This window comes from Ipomoea nil, unplaced genomic scaffold, assembly GCF_001879475.1.
Source record: "Ipomoea nil cultivar Tokyo-kokei standard unplaced genomic scaffold, Asagao_1.1 scaffold2805, whole genome shotgun sequence".
NCBI lineage: Eukaryota > Viridiplantae > Streptophyta > Magnoliopsida > Solanales > Convolvulaceae > Ipomoea > Ipomoea nil.
In genome coordinates, this window is record NW_017619233.1 from 1,427,740 (window position 1) to 1,446,234 (window position 18,495).

Consider the following 18,495-nt stretch of genomic DNA (forward strand, 5'->3'; position numbering starts at 1 on the left):
TTTTTGGACGAAGTGGGGGCTGGACCTACGAGTTAGCCCCGGTCGTCATTTGTAATTAAATTTATTGTTGTAAATATTTATTTAACCGCCTGCGAGCGGGAAGGTTCAATGTATATACGATCGGTGATTGCTCGACCGTTTGCATACAGCGGCCCGGTCGGTTATTTTCTTTACCTTCATTGCACGCAGATCAATTCATCGTCAAGTTACATCGACTGGGCGAGTCTATCGACCGGTCAAATGCGCTCCTCTTCGGCAGACATTTGGGTCACGCCACCGATCGGGAAAGCCAGAGCTCTCTGCACAATTCCTCGATTCGTCCGACTTCTTTCCACTATCGCACCCACTCGTGCCTCGAGGGCACAATAGTGTGGGGGCTGGGATGAAGGAAGCATCTATAGGCCCGTCGCTCGGGAAAATCTCGACCGTAGAGGCCTACTTATTTTCAAAATTTTGACAAGGCCAGGAGATCGGATAAACTCGATCGGATAGGCCAGTTTGATGTCGAAATCTTGGATGCACGACCGGGCCATAAGGCCATAAGGTCGGGTGTCGGACGAGTCGAGTAGTGCATGACCGGGCCAAAAGGCCATGAGGTCGAGCATTAAGGGTCGGCACATGCATGACTAAAAATAAAAGTGCGAAAAAAGAGAACGAGCACAACAAGTTTGACAAAAAACGAATTTTATTAATTAAGAGAGAGTGCCCGGTACAAACTCGGGACCGGGCTCCCGATCAGCGTCGTTTTACAAAAAGAAGAAGTACTATTTCTACTTCTTCGCTTCCCGGGCTCCACCCTTCTCGGAAGGATCTTTCCCGCTTGAGGTGGCCGCCGTGGATCCGCTTGGTTCAGCCACCTTGTCTTTCGGGGCGAAGGGAGAGGGACCGGGGTCGGCCAAGTCCGGAGGAAGCGCAGAAAGAACCAGCTGGAGGTCGTCCCCTTCCAGGGCCTGCTCCATCCGATTCCGGGCCCGCTCGAGCATCTTCCTCCGCCCGGCTTTAAAGGCCCACCTACCGAACGATAGGATCAGGTCCTCCCCAACCTTCGTTCCCCGGGCCGCCGTAAGGAATGCTGAGCCCGTCTCGTTGTCCTTAAAGACGGACTGGACCAGCTCGTTCGGGTTATCGAGTCGGGCTTTCAGCTCTTTGGCCTCCCCGATCGCCCGTTGGGCGACCTTCTCGGCCAGGACCCGGTCTTCCTCGCTCTTTTTAAGGTCCTTTTGGACCTTCTCCAGCTCCGCCTGGACGTCCCGGACCTCTTGAAGGAGCTGAGCCGCTCGGGAGATCTGCAATAATCAAGGATGGTCAGAGTTACTCCGATCAAAGACACTTGTATGAAAAATCAAGTGGAGAATAAGCTTACCTCGGCCAAGTCAAGGCCGATCTTCTCGACCACCTGAGTCGGGGTCAATTTGCTTAGATCTTCCCGAGCTGGCCCTGCATTGCCGATTCGGGCAAGGACGGACGAACCATCCTTACTTCCCCTGGTTGAAGGGCTCGGGCTACGTTGCTCCCTGCGGCGTTTCATGCCGCCAACCTCGGCCACGCCCTTTTCGGGCACTTTCTCCTTTCCCCGGGCGACCTCCACCCGGGTGACCAAGACATCGGTCGGCTCGACCACGAAGCCCTCGGCCGTCGTGATGGTCGAGGTCCCGAGGAGTCGGGCCACCGGGACTTCCTTTTGCCCAGTTGGTTTGGCTTTTGGCTTCTTCTTGCCAAGCGAGATCTTAGCGGGCGGGGGAAGATGAGCATCGTCATCTCCGAACTCTGCCATGGCTGCAAACAAAGAAGAAATTTAGTTAGGTCGGGAAATTAAAGCAATGCTCGGGGAGTTACGGTCGGGAGGAGTTAGCTGGTGTTAGACCTTTCTTCTTCCGTTTGGACTGCTTGGCGACCGTCACGCCCATCGGCACGGGCAGATATTTTTCTGGCAGGTCGTACACATGGGGCGGGAGCCTAGCCGCCTCGAGACTCTCGGCCGTCCGAAAAATCGTATACTCGTGCAGTTCGCTCGAGATTCGAGCGACAGTGTCCTTGAGCGACTGCGTCTCGCCCGGCACAACTTGTTTCCGGTAGTGAGTGCTCCAAGCACGGTCGACCGGGAGGATCCAAGGATCGTACTTGATGGAGAAGATCCGGTTCTTCCATCCCCTGTTGTTCCCGGGCAGCCCTTCAATCGCGCACTTGTCTGCTCGGGACTGCAACATCAGAAAGCCGCCTCCGTAGCTGGCCGGGAGAACCTTTACTTGATAGATGTAGTTGAATAACTCCATCGTGCAAGCTGCTTCATGCCGAGCGCAGATTTGGGGGAAGCAAGCAATGATCCTGTGCGAGTTGGGGCATATCTGAGCCGGAACGACCCAGTAGTACCCCAAGAAGGCTGTCAGGAGAGGGGGGAAGGGAATAGCAATCGGGGCCATCAGGGAGTCGTAGTGCATCCCGATCCATTTGCCCCGATGCCGGTCGATGACATTCCCGAGCCTCCGGCTTGTGTCGAACTCTACCCGACCCCTGAGCCTCTCGGCGATCCTGGCCGCCTCTCCTTTGGTCAGTCGGCTCATTTGCTGTTCGACATTCTCGCTGTTCAAGAATTCAAACTCCTCGGCTGCTGGTGCGGCCGGCCCGGCTGTATCTTCCTCGGTCGGCTCGGGAATGTTCTCTCGGTCGTCTCCTCGAGGAACGGCTTCCGGGTGATCCCCAATCACCCAGGTTGGCGTTTCCCTAACGCCTTCGGTCGGGGAATCTCGTCCGCCTATCGAGGCTTCCTCTTCTTCTCCGCTGGAACTCCCCGACCCGCTTGAGCTGGAGCTCGATGACCCGGATGAGCTTGATGCTTCTCTTCGCTCGGGGGCCCGCTCGGGGGCTTGTACCGGTCGGTGGACGACCTCGGGTGAGTAGGACATGATGTCAACTTCTTCATCACTGAAGTGCTCGATTTCTTCGTCGTAGTCCGCGATCGAGGCGTTTTGGCTGTCAGAGTCTGTCATTTTGATCTACCTAAAGGTCGGTCGGGTTAGTATGGGACTCGAGACGTCCGGGACAGTTAGTTGCGACCTATCAGTTCTACGTATGAATATAAATGCTAAGTAAGAGAGGGGGCTGAGAACTTACCGATTAAAGGTGCTTGTGAGGAGAGTCTTGAAATCCTTTGCTCGATTGCCTTGCTAAAGTGCTCTGCTCGGGACTCTCTGAGGGTACCGATCGAAGCAGTAGATTGGAGAAAGTTCAAATGAGGGCCTCAAGGGCCTATTTATAGGAGGACATTTAGGCGGGAAACGAGTCCACTTGCATGACACGACCCGCGCTGATTCCGAGGCGACCGTTGCAGTCGCAGAGGCCGGCAGTAGCCGACACGTGGCGAGGGAAGGAATGACAGCTGGCTGGTCGGTTTGATGGCTGACGGTTGGGCTTCTTCATCCCGTCCCGTTTTTTCCCGGACGGTCAAAAAGGCCCGGGCTGGGGGGCTCTTGGTAGGGAATATCCCGACCGACATAGCTTTGCCCCGACCGGCGTGCCTTCGTCCTTTTCTCCTTGTCTTTGCAGGTAACAGGTCGGGTTTCTTGTGAATAACCCGGTCGGACCCCGACCGGGAGTTGCCCGAGCGGCAGTGTCAACCACCGAGCGGTAGCCCTTGGGCGAGAGAGCTGACAAAGGACACGTGGCGGCTCCTTGCGACGACAGACAGGGCGCCCGGGAGGATGACACGTGGTGGCTACGTGGAGAGCATGCCGAACGACCGGATTTGTGTCTCCGGCGCAGCGGCTATAAATACCCACGATAGCTACAGTGTGGGGGACTTTTGGACGATCGATAGGTTGTTGTTAGAGAATCCCAACTGCAGTCAGTCGGTACCCAGAGCAACCAAGTAGATTGTACTTAGAGCCTTCACCGTGATCAATAAAGATATTTACTTGCTTTAATTGGTCTCATATTTGCTTAATTATTGCTTACGTGGTAATTAGCAGTATCAATATATATCCTTGAAAATCACAGTTAACAAACGGTCAAATAGACATAGGACCAAATTGTGTTAAAATTACAAAGTTAAGGACTTAATTGGTTGAAATTGAAAGTCGAGGACCAAATTGTGAATTTAGCTATAATCGAGGGACCATTTTGGGTATTTACTCTATTAATAATGTAAATTACTTGCACTTGTAAAAAATAGTTGCACTTGTAAGTTAAAATAGTTGCACTTGTAAGTGAATTTACTTGCACTTTTTACTTTTAAAGGAGCATCAGTTATTTGACTTGTAACACATTTAATTGCACCAAAATTTGAATTATTTACAAATATGTCACCGTGTCATTTTTTAAAAATTATATTTGATTCATTGATCTGGACACGTGAACGGTTACGAGTGGTTCTTATTTTTCTCATGGACAATCGTTCTTATTTCTCTCATGGACAACATTGTTATATCGGCTTTTGAGTCTTGGTAAAAACAACGTACCTTCTCGATCATATCCTTTGCTGCATTTGTCGGCCACTCATCTGCATAGTTCACTGAAGGGCAGGATGGAATTCATTCTTAGAGAGAGAATTTTGATGAAAAGATCACAGCAGCTTTGGTGATTTAGCGTTGAGTTTTTATTTTTTAGTTTTTCAATTTATTTTTTAATTCTGGTTCGTATGATGACAATTGCAATGACTTAAGTGGAAGGAATTTGGTCTAAAAATATATGACAAAAGTCGAGATCGAATTAAAAGAAAGAAAGAAAATTTTATGGTATTATACGATTTTTGACAAGACTTAACTTAACAATAAAAAGAAAATTAACTAACGTCTGAGATTCTTACAACAGTATAGTTAATATAATGATTGAGAACACATACTACAATTACTGTACCAAATTAAATTAAAGCCCCCTATCTAACGTAACCAGTATAATACATACATCATGAAAACATACTAGCTAACTAGCTGCTATAACATCATATATTCATATCATCAATTATCATATCCGATCCGATCCAAAGGGACAATGTTTTCAACAAAATTGTACAAAAGAGGATCCCTGTATGGCTGCATCTTAATTGCGGTTATAAGTTCAAACGTCTTCAAATCATAACAGAAAAAGTAAGTAGGGATGCGAGGACAGGGAATATCCTTGCAGTTTAGTATGAGCTTGCCATTACCTGTGACGCCCATTGTTTCCACGTAATAAAGATCTGGTAATGTTAATCTCTTCTCAACCCAATTAACGTTATTGTTATCGTCTTCCGAAATCCAAATTCGGAGTTGGCTGACGAGCTCATAGATTCCGACGACAAGACTTAATTTCCCTCCCAAGTCGACTATATCCGTATTAAAGGTAATGCCCTCTATCCTTTGTGGAATAGCGACTTGTCCGAATTTTTCCTCCTTCAAATGGAAGAATGTTATAACCCTCTCCGCTACGTATCTGAAATAGATTCTGCCATTAATGGAAGCCATACCTCCGTGTCCGAATCCTTGAAAAATGAAACCTTCCCGAATCTTCCCTAACCCTAAGTCAACATCTGTAGCTGCGCTTCCTCGTACCTGCCTCCAGGTTTCGCTTCCCAACGTGAGCACCTCGTAAGCCCCTACTTCGCAATGGTAGTGTAGAATTTTGTACTTTTTTGAGACCGGATCGAACCCTAGATAGAATCTGCTGCTACGGTGGAGATTAGTTGTTGGTTTAGCAGCCAATTCCAAGCTTGGCGGCACTGGGAGGGCTTTCTTCTCCGTGGTCGTAAGATTGGGCACCCAAATACAAGGATGCAAGTGCCTGGAGAAGACGACTAAACACACGCAAACAAGGCCGTTGACAACGTTGGAGCAAGGTTGAAAATCTTCGCCAAAAGTATGCGACGGAAGTTGAGCGCTTAAACAAAGATCCTCGTTGGTGGCCGGGAAAATTGTCTTTATTCGTTCGACGGAGAATCTCAAGAAGCAGGCTAACAGAAGTTGGGAGGCGTCGGAGCGATGAGTTCGAGCGTGATTCAAGTGAGACTCTGCGAAGGAAGAGTCGCGTATTAGGTTAAGCCAATATTTCGAAACGCACTTCAATTTCATCAGGGTTTTTGCTGGGAGCCTTTTGAGAATTTCCAGGAGCATATCGGCAGGAAAATTTGATAGTGGAGGTGGATCAGAAACCACGGCCGTCAACCTCCCTCCGTCCATGGTGGCTCGGGCGACGTACGGCGGCAGAAAGCTAAGTATATATAGTTATGTACTTCAATTCGTAAGCTAATCAGCACATTGCGTAATGCCATATATAGGTATTATTGAATCAGATGATGGCATTCCTATTATTAATCTAACTAGGAAATTTAATTATAATTTGTCTCCTGGCATAGCTAGGGATGGAAGTAGGCTAGTTAAGCTGGACTTACTATAGAAATTTAAGGCACGAGTTTGTATGTATCAGGGAGTTGATCTGATAGAGTCAGGGTCAATGTTGCAAAAAACGTTAGGCGCCAAGGGGGCGCTTAGCGCCTAGGGCGCTTAGGCGCCGATTAGGCGTCGATTTTCTTTTTATTTTTTTTAATTAAAAATAAAATTAAAAATTAAAAATTTTTAAAATTTAGTAATAAAACATAAGGTTTGCATAGTTATTTCTTACAAACTATTTACGTAAGTGGTTGTAAAAGTGTTCAAAAGATTGTTTAAACTATCTAAATACATACAAAACTAAAATTAAGAGCAAAAGAAGCATTTTTTTTGAGAAATTAGTGGACCAAACTGCCTTCGGACAACCGACAAAAGTTATGCCTTCCCGAACTTTTCGCAATTTAAAACGCAAAAAAAAAATAAAAAAAATAAAAAATAAAAAATAAAGCGCCGATTCAGCCGGCTAGGAGGTCTAGGCGGCCGCGGAGGAGGCCGATTCCGGCCTTCTTCGCGGCGGCGGTCGGGCGCCTAGCGCCTAGGCGCTGATTAATCGGCGCCTAGGCATGATTTTTGAGGATCGGAGGAAGAACTTGTTGGGTAATAAGATGAAAAATTCCAAAAATAATAACCCTACGAAAAGATTATTATTATATGGGAAAATAGAAAACGTTCTTTTCCTTAAAATTAAAGTGTTAGGAGCGTTGTACCAACAATCCGCAACCGGCACACGAGATTAAGCTTGAGTAAACCCCTTTTTCAATTTGATTTGCACCCCCTATGCACGAGAGAGAGCCTATATGTTATACAATTCAATAAGTTTAAAAAGAGTTCTTGTATAAATAGTGGGACAAATCCACTTCCAAAACCAATGTGGGACAAAAACTTCACTTTTTCCCTTCTTTTTCCAATTCAAATGGGTCTACTTTGATAATCAATATCTCATTCACCTATTATCCGTTTTAAGCTATTTTTTCCAACAATCCCCACATGAATGAAAAATTGATTTTCAGAGTATTTTGAAATCGGAAACAATTGTGTTCAACGGTCGATCCCTACATAGGATAGGTAGGGTCACACCCTTTGAACCTTCCCTCGTGAAGATACATTTACTCTACTGGCTTGTACGGTAGAATGCGATGTCTTTGAACCGGCTGCCGTTTGTGTAGACAATGACATATCTCACACAGAAACCTCCCAACCATGCTCTGTGCTTCGTACTCACCACCTCTATCGCTTCTAACCTTCTTAATCTTACGATTAAGTTGGGTTTCAACTTCATTCTTATAAAGAATGAATTTTTCCTTGGCTTCGTCTTTGCTTTTAAGCAAATACACATAGCAATAACGTGTACTATCATCGATAAATGTGATAAAATATTTATTACCACCTCTCGTTTGTATCGATCTAAAATCGCACAAATCACTATGGATTAATTCTAGTAGTTCAATTTCCCTTTCAATTGATTTGAAAGGTACTTTCGTTAGTTTTGCCTCAACACAAATTTCACACTTGTTATTTGTGTTAATTTGAAAATTAGGAATATGGTTCATGTTAATTAATCTACGTATAGAATTAAAATTAACATGACCTAGTCTACCATGCCACAAATTGAAAGACTCAAGCAAGTAAACAGAAGTAACTTTGCTTTTATTCATGACAATAGGCATTACATTGAGTTTAAAAAGCCCATCAGTTACATAACCTTTGCCTACAAACATTCCTAACTTAGACAAAACAACCTTGTCTGACTCGAAAACCATGCGGAATCTATGCTTGTTCAGCAGCGAGCCAGACACCAGATTCTTCCTCAACTCTGGAACATATATACAGCACGTTGTTCAACGTCAATTCCTTCCCCGAAGTCATCTTCAGAACCACCTTGCCCACGCCTTCCACAGAAGACTGAGCAGAGTTTCTCATCCAAACCTTCTCGCCCTCAACGGTCTCAAAGGTGTTGAACATCTCTCGGTTGCAACACAAATTCCTTGTTGCACCAGTATCGATGAACCACTCTCGTGGGTTAGAGTCCACGAGGTTCACCTCGGTCACCATAGCCGAAAGTAAAATGACAGTTTTAGTCCACATGTTTAATTCTTATTCCACGACTATTGTTTTAGTACCAATTTTTATCCACAACAAATTTTTTAGTGCCAAAATTCATCACGTCAGCCATCCCTTCGTTTAATACATGCCGAAATATGAAATTATTAAGGAAATTTTCGTCTTTTATAAATTGAGATCTCAATTTGAACATAAATAAAGGGATTTAAGCCTTAAGATCGATCCTAGTTCACAAATATTCTCCTCAAATTAAGGTAGGATGAGGAGGAGAACGGCGAATTGAGATCGATCTTAGGGCTTAAATCCTTTATTCATGCTCAAATTGGGAAGTTTAAAAGGACTAAAATATCCTTAAAATTTTAAGATTTCAACATGTCTTAAATGGATGGGTTACCAACGTGATAAATTTTGGCACTAAAACAATAGTCGTGGATGAAAATTGGTACTAAAACAATAGTCGTGGATGAAAATTGGTACTAAAACAATAGTCGTGGATGAAAATTGGTAGGAATTAAACATGTGGATCAAAACTGTCATTTTGCTAATATTCGTGGGACTAAAATTGGTATTTGCTCTTTTTTTTTTAGATCTTACTTGCTAATCTCTGTCTTATTTGCGTGCTGTCAACGAACCGAGCTTTCGGTAAACTTCTCGTGGTTATGTTTGGTAAGTGTTCATTTAATAAGATAAGATCAACGAACATAAATGAACAAATTTTAGAGCTCGGTTCATAAATGAACAAAGTCTGAATGGTTGTAGGTTCGTTTGCTAAAAGCTCGTGAACAAGTTTGTTTATGTTCGCTTAATAATGTTCACGAACAAACTCATTTAGTATTCGTTTAACTTTACGGATACGTTCACACACATATATATAGTTGTTGTGATGTTTGTTTGGTTATTATTTGTGAATATAGATTATTTATTGTTCACAAACAAATTGTAATCATGAACATACATATTCTTTATTCTCTTCGTCTTCTACTTCTTTATTCATTTCACTGCTTCATCATCTTCATCTTTATTTATTTCACTGCTTCATCATCTTCATCTTTATTTATTTCACTTATTTATTATTATTGTTATTGTTATTATTATTATTATTATTATTATTATTATTATTATTATTATTATTATTATTATTATTAAATATGAGTTTGGAGTGATGGGGGTGCGATAAAAACTGGTGAGTATGGAGTAACGACGGTGGTGGAGCGACGGTCAGGATGTAATGAAGACGGTGGTGTGACGACGCCGGTGAAGTAAATGGGGTTGAGTGACGACACTGATGTGGTGAGGATGGAGTGGTTCTTATTCAGATCTGAGTTCGGAGCGATAGTGGCGGAGCGATTGTTTTCAGTCAAGTGGATGTTTTTGTTTTTGTTGTTGTTGTTGTTATTGACGTTGGCAAAGGTGGCGTTCCTAGGCGCAAATAGAATGCCAAAGGAGAAGCCTCGGACCTCTACACCTTCATATCGGCAAACGGCAAGTATACGCAGGGGCGGAGCCAGGATTTGTTGGTGCGGGGGCCGAGTTCACTGCGGTTGTCGTCGTCAACTGAGGAAACGAAAGAGAGGATTTAGGCATTTAGCTACCATTTAACTACAATATCTAAACTTTTTGTTGTTGTGAGGACGGATGAATCTGTCTCCAATAAAGAATAATTCATAACAAAAATTCAAAGATTTAAAGAATAAAAAAGAAATGAAAAATTACCTATAAACTTGCAGGTTGAAAATTGAAGAAAATCTACTGTCTACGTACTGCGTTTCAGGTTTGCAAGTTGGAATTTGGACGATTTGAGTGTAAAACTTACCCTATGTGGAGGTTATGTGACATTCCTTGGGAAAATTACACAACATGAACCAAACATGAGAATTATATTCCCAAATAAATATAACATTAATTATCTTATATAACTTTAACCAAACACCCCCTAATATATTGGTAAGGGCAGGGCCAGCCCAGGGGCATGGGCCGCCTGGGCACCTGCCCAGGGCCCATAGCTCATATATTAATATTATATATATATATATATATATATATATATATATATATATATATATATATATATATATATATATTATAATACTTCGTATTTAGTACTCCGTATATATTAAAAATAACGAAGAACAGATGAAAAGAGTGCAAAACGGGAAGACGGAACGAGTGGAAGACGGGAAGACGGAACGCGAAGAAGAGATGCAGTCCTCTGCCTCGCCGGTCGCACCTACACCACAGTCCACAGCAACCATTCAATTCTTACACCACAGTCCACAGCAACCAATCTCGCGCCCTCGCCTTCGACCTTCGCCACTCCCTAGTTCGGCCTAATCTCAGTAATCAACAATTACAAAGGTATTTTATGATTTGGGAATTTAGGATTTAGGAATTGCATATTACATTCTCAAAAAAAAAAAAAAAAAAAAAAAAAAAAAGTGAATTGCAGATTAGGTTTAAGATTGCAGATTAGGCAGATTACTAGATTAGAAATTGTTCATTTTGAAAAGGAATTTTTTGAGAAGAATTTGTTGAGAATGCAATCTGAATTTATGAATTGTTATTTGTAAATGAAATTAGGAATTGCTATTTGTTAATTGTTAGGATTTAAGAATTGCTGATTACATTCTCACAAAGATAAAATAAAGAATTGCAGATTACATTCTTAGAAAAAAAAAAAAAAAAAAAGGAATTGCATATTAGGCAGATTAATTGTTCATTTTGAAAAGGAATTTTTTGAGAATGTAATATGAATTTATGAATTGTTATTTGTGAATGAAATTAGGAATTGTTATTTGTTAGGACTTAGGAATTGCAGATTACATTCTTAACAAAAAAATATGAATTTTGCAGATTATGTTTAAGATTGCAAATTAGGAATTGCTCTTTTTTTTTTTTTTTTTGAAAGGAGGAATTGTTCATTTTGAAATTAGAAATTATTGATTTGTTGTTTAAGAGTTGAGAATTAAGAATTTTATTTGTCTTTTAATTCTATTTCTTAGGATTCTTATGTATAATGAAATTGTAAGTTTATTAGGTTTATTATATGAAGATTGAGTTTGTCAAAGTTGCAGATTGCTACCCAATGGTTTTTATTGCTTATCGAATGTTATTGACAATGCTTATCGAATGTTATTGACAATACCTATGACTGTGGCATTACAAGAAGTTATTCAAAATTGAAGTTATTGAAAACCTACTTGAGATCTTCAATGTCACAAGAAAGATTGAATGGTTTGGCGATTTTGTGTATTGAGAAAGATATGCTAGAGAATATTAATCTTGATACAATTATCGATGATTTTGCATCGAGTAAAACACTTAGAAATTTTTTGTCATGATTTTTTTTTTTTTTTGTATTTAAAAAATTGTTGAAAATTTTCTAATCTTATTTCTTGTTATTTGATATTCTTATTTTTTTAGTATTATTAAATTTAAATTTTAGTTTTCCATATAGGGGCCATTTTTTAAAATTTCGCCCCGGGCCTATAAAATGTTTGAACCGGCCCTAGGTAAGGGTACCACAAAATCTTTATCTTTTCTTTTTCTTTATCTTTATCTTATTATGTGTATTTATATTTTATAAATTATATTTTATTATTATAGCTCTATCTCTCTCTCTCTCTCTCTCTCTCTCTCTCTATATATATATATATATATATATATATATATATATATATATATATATATATATATATATATAGGGTCCGGATCAGGTGAGGACCTAATCTTAGGTGAGGACGTGAGGACTAATCTAGACCATTAAATCAGAATGATGTATGACTGAGATTAAAAGAAACAAATCACACGGATTAAGAAAACAAATCCCTTTAAAATATTAAAATATATAAATTTAGGGTAAATCAGTCTTATTAAAAGATGTGCATTCCTATACAAATGTTGTGCATTCCTATACTGAATGTTGTGCATTCCTATACTGAATGTTGTGCATTCCTATACTGAATGTTGTGCATCAATAACTTCATTGTTGTGCATTCAAACCCCGCCAAAAAATCATACAGTGAACATCCAATGTTCTACGATGCATAGAGCTATGTGTTATAATGCACAACTCCCTAGCCTATAGTGCACAACTTACAACACTAGGTTGCACAATCAGCACACACGAATGCACAATCGTACTACCCAGGCATTTATACATATACACGACAATCCAAATATAGACAATATTATATTCAAAAGAACAAGCGAAAAAAAATAAAAAATACTGATTAGTTTGAATGGGCGAACACTCAATCAATGATGAAGAAATCGCGGCTCCAAATTGCAACGGTGATGATCCAAGAAAATAGGAAACCAATTTGGCCAAGGATTATACATGCGTTCACACTTAAAAAAAAATTAGAAAAAGACACTATTATCCCACTTTAACAAAAAAATCAATCTATGTCATCTCAAAAACTCAAATCTGGACCATCCAAATAAAAAAACAAACGCACAAGATTAGTCTTCACGTCCTCACCTAAGATTAGGTCCTGATCCGGATTCTATATATATATATATATATATATATATATATATATATATATATATATATATATATATATATATATATATATATATATTAAGGATTAGGTGAGGACATATCCTTAGGTGAGGACGTGAAGACTTATCTGATCCTTTCATTTAATTAAGCCAACGGCTGTGATTTAATTATATGCAATGAATTTAATTTTTCGTACTCATTTTGTTGTGCATTCGTACTCAGTTTGTTGTGCATTCATTCTCAGTTTGTTGTACATTCTGTCTCAGTTTGTTGTGCATTCATAGTGTGATTGTTGTGCATCTATCCCACTTTTTTGTCCAGCGCGTTTTTGTTTTGTCGTAGCCTTCAGATCACTCAAAATGGATGATCTGGATTAGTCCTCACCTAAAGATAGGCCCTCACCTGATCTGGAACACATATATATATATATATATATATATATATATATATATATATATATATATATATATATATATATATATATATATATATATATATATATATATATATATATATAAGCATAATGAAGTATGAAAAAAAAAATTATTGTGTTCAAATTTATTGGTAAAGTTTTATATTTAATATAATTTGTGTATATATTCATTTAAACCTCAATTGTAATTAATTTGACTCCACATATATAAAGAGGAGAAATTAGATATAAAATAAATATAGTTCTTACATAAATAATCTTTTTCAAATGAATAAGTTTTTGGTGGAGATTTTTGACAAATATCGCCTGTTATTTTATTTATTTACAAGTTTTATTTAAATACGTTAGTTATATAATTAAAGTAGTTATTTCAAATTCAAATTCCTTTCACAAAAATTCAAATTCAAATTCCTTTCAAAAAAAAATTCAAATTCAAATAATAATCTAAGTAACAATAAATTTTAAAATCAACATAATAATAGCATAATTAAACTGTTAAAAATATTAAATATTACATTGTATAGTTATACTTACATTTTTAATCAAAATAATTCTAAGGTCAATAACTCAAGTACGTTTTTCTGTTTCCACAACCATTACTTTCTTTACTAATTCAAAAAATATTTTCTTTTGGGAGGCAAAGGCCGCCTGCTACTATAAGGTGCCTCCGCCCCTGACTACGTCAAAAGTTATAGCTCACAGTGAATCATATATCGCCACCACTTCTGGGCTTGGCCCTTCACCAGACTACTCCCAACAATCTGCTTGCCACCACCTCTGAACTTGGTCCTTCACCAACCTCCGCCCAACAATCCTCTAACCACTAATTATTGTTAGACTTGGCTCTTTATAGGCCACCGTCCCATAGTCCTAGTATAGTAGTATACATGTAGTTGACCACTTGTTAAGAGTAATAGACTTCAACGATTGAAATGCCTAGTGTGCAGACAGAGTAAGAAAAAGCCTTGAAAATGGCTAAAGAGATCTTTATGACAATATGATTATCTCTTAGCACGTATATTTCTGAAAGCAACAGCATGTAGGGTTGTTAATGAACCCAACATAAATGAATGGAAATTGTTCGTGTTCGTTTGTTAAGATTTTTGAAAATTCTATTTGTGTTCGTTTGTTAGGCGTTTATTAATGTTTGTTAACGTTCAAGAACGTGTTCGTTATCGTTAACGAACACGTTCAAGAACATGTTCATTAGCATTTGCAAACACGTCGTGAACACTTAATAACCAAACACATGCTTATGTTCATGATTACAATTCGTTCGTGAACAATAAATAATCTATATTCACAAATAATAACCAAACAAACAACACAACAACTATATATATATGTGTGTGAACATGTTCGTAAACATTATTAAACGAATACTAAACGAGTTTGTTCGTGAATATTATTAAACGAACACAAACAAGCCTGACGAACGAACCTACTGTTCAGACTCTGTTCATTTATGAACCGAACTCTAAAATTTGTTCATTTATGTTCATTGATCTTATTCAATGAACACTTACCGAGCACAACCACGAGTAATTTATCGAAAGCTTTGTTCGTTGACAGCATGCAGATAAGACATAGATTAGCAAGTAAGATCTTAAAAAAAAAAAAAAAATACCTCCAAATGTCAATTTAGATTCCATCTTTAGCCTAAAGAGAAGTTAATTACTCTAGTTGAGATAAAAAGTTGAACCTCAGAAAGCTTTTCAAACTAAACCTGACAGACCAGATCTTCCAAAAAATGCAATCAAATACAGTAATTGAAAACTCAGAAAGCTAAGGGATGAGTTATAGAGACCTCTGATTGGCAGCATTCAAGTTCTTCCTCCTCAGAATAAGACCATCTTATTTGTCTCCTCCTCCCCTGACTCTATCAACTCCCTGACTCCCAAATTCCCAAACTTCTCCGCCACCTTTTCCTCCTCTTCAGTCTGTTTCTTCTTCGCCATCGCCTCAGCAGTTAATCTCTCATAGTATTTCCCCAATATATGCTCAGAGGTGTACCCATCTACGTCATCGAACAACATGATACTGCCGTGCCAGTCCCAGACCCGGAAACCCGGCTCAGATCGATCGCAAAACCAAACGCAAATTTTGTGCTCGCCGATGGTCGCGGCCCAACCGGAATTGGGTCTGAGAGAGTCCGTCTTGCCACTCAGTGTTCTGATTCTTTCCTGCTCCTGGCTGCATTCTCCCCTCTCTGGAATGGAAGAGTTTTGTGTGGTGGGGGTCACATTTCCTCTCCCCTGAACTGTGGAACCGTGAGGAGGTGTTTCCATTACTGGTGCTGTAGGCCTATTGAGGCGGAATAACTCCATCATTTCAGCCCTCATGTCTGTCAAGGCTTTCATCATAGTATCTGAGTTTGTTCTTGCTTCTTGTCTAGAGGCGTGCACTTCCTGTATTGTGGCCTCCAACCTTTCATCAAACTCTGTTTGTTTTTCTTGTAGTGCTCTGAATCTATCTTCGTTGGTCACCATTTCTGCTCAGGAAAGGGGCTCTGATACCAATATGTGAGAACCTGGGGACTAATAGTAGAGTGACAGAGAGAAAAGAGATGAGGATTTGCAGAAAAGAGGTAAAGATGAAGAATTGCAGAGAGAATGAAGAAAGAAAAATGATTTCATTCATGTCATAGCCCTGCCAATCCTTCACAGTATCACTTAAAAGCTGATAAATAACAAACTCCTAAAAATAAGGAACTATTGATAGAATTTAACAGCTGTAGAAAACAACAAAACTGCAACAGAAAACAACAAAAGGGAAATAACAAAAGGAAAATAACTCTAAATAACCATATTGCTCAGATTAACCTCCTTGGTTCATAACACTCAGGATGATCCGGATGATTTCTTTCTTAAGCCGTGACGCTTCCCTAGCGAAGTAATCGAAATTGGGGGTGGCGATGAAGTTGAAGGAGGAGGTCATGGTGTGTTAGCGCCCAGCGGGTTTGAAAGATCCGATTGTATTGAATAAAATAATTACATATGTACATCACAAATATATATATAATGAGAGAATTACAGGAAGATTACGATAGAGAGTCCTAACTTAACTTAAATATACAGGAGTCTTTGATATTTCCTCAAATACATGGTATACTAGTAACATGTAATTTATCTCTAAGAAAAGAAAATTTAGGGTCAAGAGGAGTTTTAGTAAAGATATCAACAAGTTGATTTTTTGTTGGAATAAAATTAACTTGTCTCTAGTAGCAACTCTATCTCTGACAAAGTGATAGTCAATTTCCACATTTTTGTGCGGGCATGAAAAATTGGATTAGCACACATGTATGTAGCACAAGATTATCACACCATAACTTAGGAACATAAATATTTGCAGCACCTATTTCAAGCAGCAAAGAGAAAATCCTGATTACCTCAACACATACATCTGCTAGAGTTTTGTATTCAGCCTCAGTAGAAGATCTAGCAACAGTTCTTTGTTTCTTACAAACCCAAGACACAAGATTGATTCCAAGAAACACAACATAACCACTAGTATACTTACGATCCTCATGATTGAGCACCCAAATACAAGGCTGCAAGTGCCTGGAGAAGACGACTAAACACACGCAAACAAGGTCGTTGACAACATTGGAGCAAGGTTGAAAATCTTCGCCAAAAGTTATCCGATGGAAGTTGAGCGCTAAAACAAAGATCCTCAATGGTGGCCGGGAAAATTGTCTGTATTCGTTCGACCGATAATCTCAAGAAGTAGGCAAACAGAAGGTGCGAGGCGCCGGAGCGATGAGTTCGAGCGTGATCAAGTGAGACTCTGCGAAGGAAGAGTCACGTATTAGGTTAAGCCAATATTTCAAAACGCACTTCAATTTCATCAGGGTTTTTGTTGGGAGCCTTTTGAGAATTTCCAGGAGCATATCGACAGGAAAATTTGATAGTGGAGGTGGATCAGAAACCACGGTCGTCAACCTCCCTCCATCCATGGTGGCTGGGGCAACGTACGACGGCAGAAAGCTAAGTATATATAGTTATGTACTTCAATTCGTAAGCTAATCGGCACACTGCGTAATGCCTTATATAGATATTATTGAATCAGATCATGGCATTCCTATTATTAATCTAACTAGTATGTCACCCGTGGATGCTGCGTTGCTCCCCTTTTGTTTTCCCACTTTTCCCACCATTCCACAAAAGTGGAAATGGAGCCTCAATACTCCTTTCAAATTAGCATTTCGTTGCCTTGGCCAACAATGAGGAGTTCCTTGTGTGAAGTTTTTTTTTTTTTTTTTTTTTTTTTTTTTTTTTTTTTTTTTTTTTTTTTTTTAATTTTATATTACCATGGGTGTTTTGGGGAAAATTTAATTTTTTTCGAAAATGTCAATTACAAACGTTTCAAATTGCAGCGTTTGCAAAAGGCCTTTTGGCGTTTTGACATGGTTAAAACGTTAAAAAAAAAATTGGCTAATTTGCCAAAAAAAAAACTGGTAGATTCGTCATTTACCAAACATGACCAATATATTCTTAATTTCCTATTCCTAATACAATTTTAGATTAAAATTACTAATTGTAATAATACAGTGCATATACTTCCCGGCAAGAGGAAATAAAAACCACAATGCAGTTTTAATTATTTATATTTTTTATTTACAAAATTATTTTAATAATGTGTTATATGGGGAATCTAATTGCATCACCTACATAGTCATAATTTCTACTCATAGTGTTCTCACTCACTCATCCACTTCTCTCTAATGTTATTTGATGGGTTAATTTTACTGTTATCTTAAATTGCACATGGATAATAAATGGTCTCATTTATTTTTATTTTTTTCCCAAAACATAGTCTCATTTATTTAAACAATTAATCATTGACAATACATAATTTACGCGGTTATATTAGTATAATTACCTAATTAATAATTACATACTACAATTCTACATTAAAATTCCTTTTCGTATAACATTAATTAAAAGTGGTTATAGTATAGTTGTTATAGTTTAAAATTGTAACATAAATGTTATTTGGTCTACTATTACTATTAACATTTTTTATTTTTTAGTATTTATAAAAATAACATTAATGTTGTAGTAATAACAATGTAAAAATTGATAGTGACAAAATGATGAAAAATTAATGGATAGTAATGAATCAATGATGAGACTATA

The 18,495-nt window shown here is 39.1% G+C and overlaps 2 protein-coding genes across 3 annotated transcripts; both read right to left on the reverse strand.

The window, feature by feature from the left end:
- Positions 1-4,952: 4,952 nt before the first annotated feature.
- LOC109158037 (putative F-box protein At4g21240) lies at positions 4,953-6,149 on the reverse strand. Its single transcript, XM_019305857.1, has one exon. The coding sequence runs from the start codon at positions 6,147-6,149 to the stop codon at positions 4,953-4,955; it is 1,197 nt and encodes a 398-aa protein (XP_019161402.1).
- Positions 6,150-14,931: 8,782 nt separating this feature from the next.
- Positions 14,932-16,324, reverse strand: LOC109158116. Of its 2 annotated transcripts, none has more exons than XM_019305937.1 (2): positions 16,202-16,324; positions 14,932-15,525 (listed from the first exon to the last, which is right to left on the reverse strand). In XM_019305937.1, the coding sequence occupies exons 1-2, from the start codon at positions 16,292-16,294 to the stop codon at positions 15,196-15,198; spliced, it is 423 nt and encodes a 140-aa protein (XP_019161482.1). In that variant the 5' UTR covers positions 16,295-16,324; the 3' UTR covers positions 14,932-15,195. The 2 variants fall into 2 exon arrangements, with proteins under 2 accessions (XP_019161482.1, XP_019161483.1); XM_019305938.1 differs by having other exon boundaries at positions 14,932-15,518; positions 16,195-16,324.
- Positions 16,325-18,495: the final 2,171 nt, after the last annotated feature.

What these genes read in the sequence shown, in the direction of transcription:
- LOC109158116 (XM_019305937.1), bottom strand. Translation starts at nt 16,294, where the DNA reads ATGACCTCCTCCTTCAACTTCATCGCCACCCCCAATTTCGATTACTTC. An exon ending in AAGAAATCATCCGGATCATC is followed by an intron (nt 15,526 to 16,201) that starts CTGAGTGTTATG and finishes AGAATCAGAACA; the next exon opens with CTGAGTGGCAAGACGGACTC.
- LOC109158037 (XM_019305857.1), bottom strand. Translation starts at nt 6,149, where the DNA reads ATGGACGGAGGGAGGTTGACGGCCGTGGTTTCTGATCCACCTCCACTA.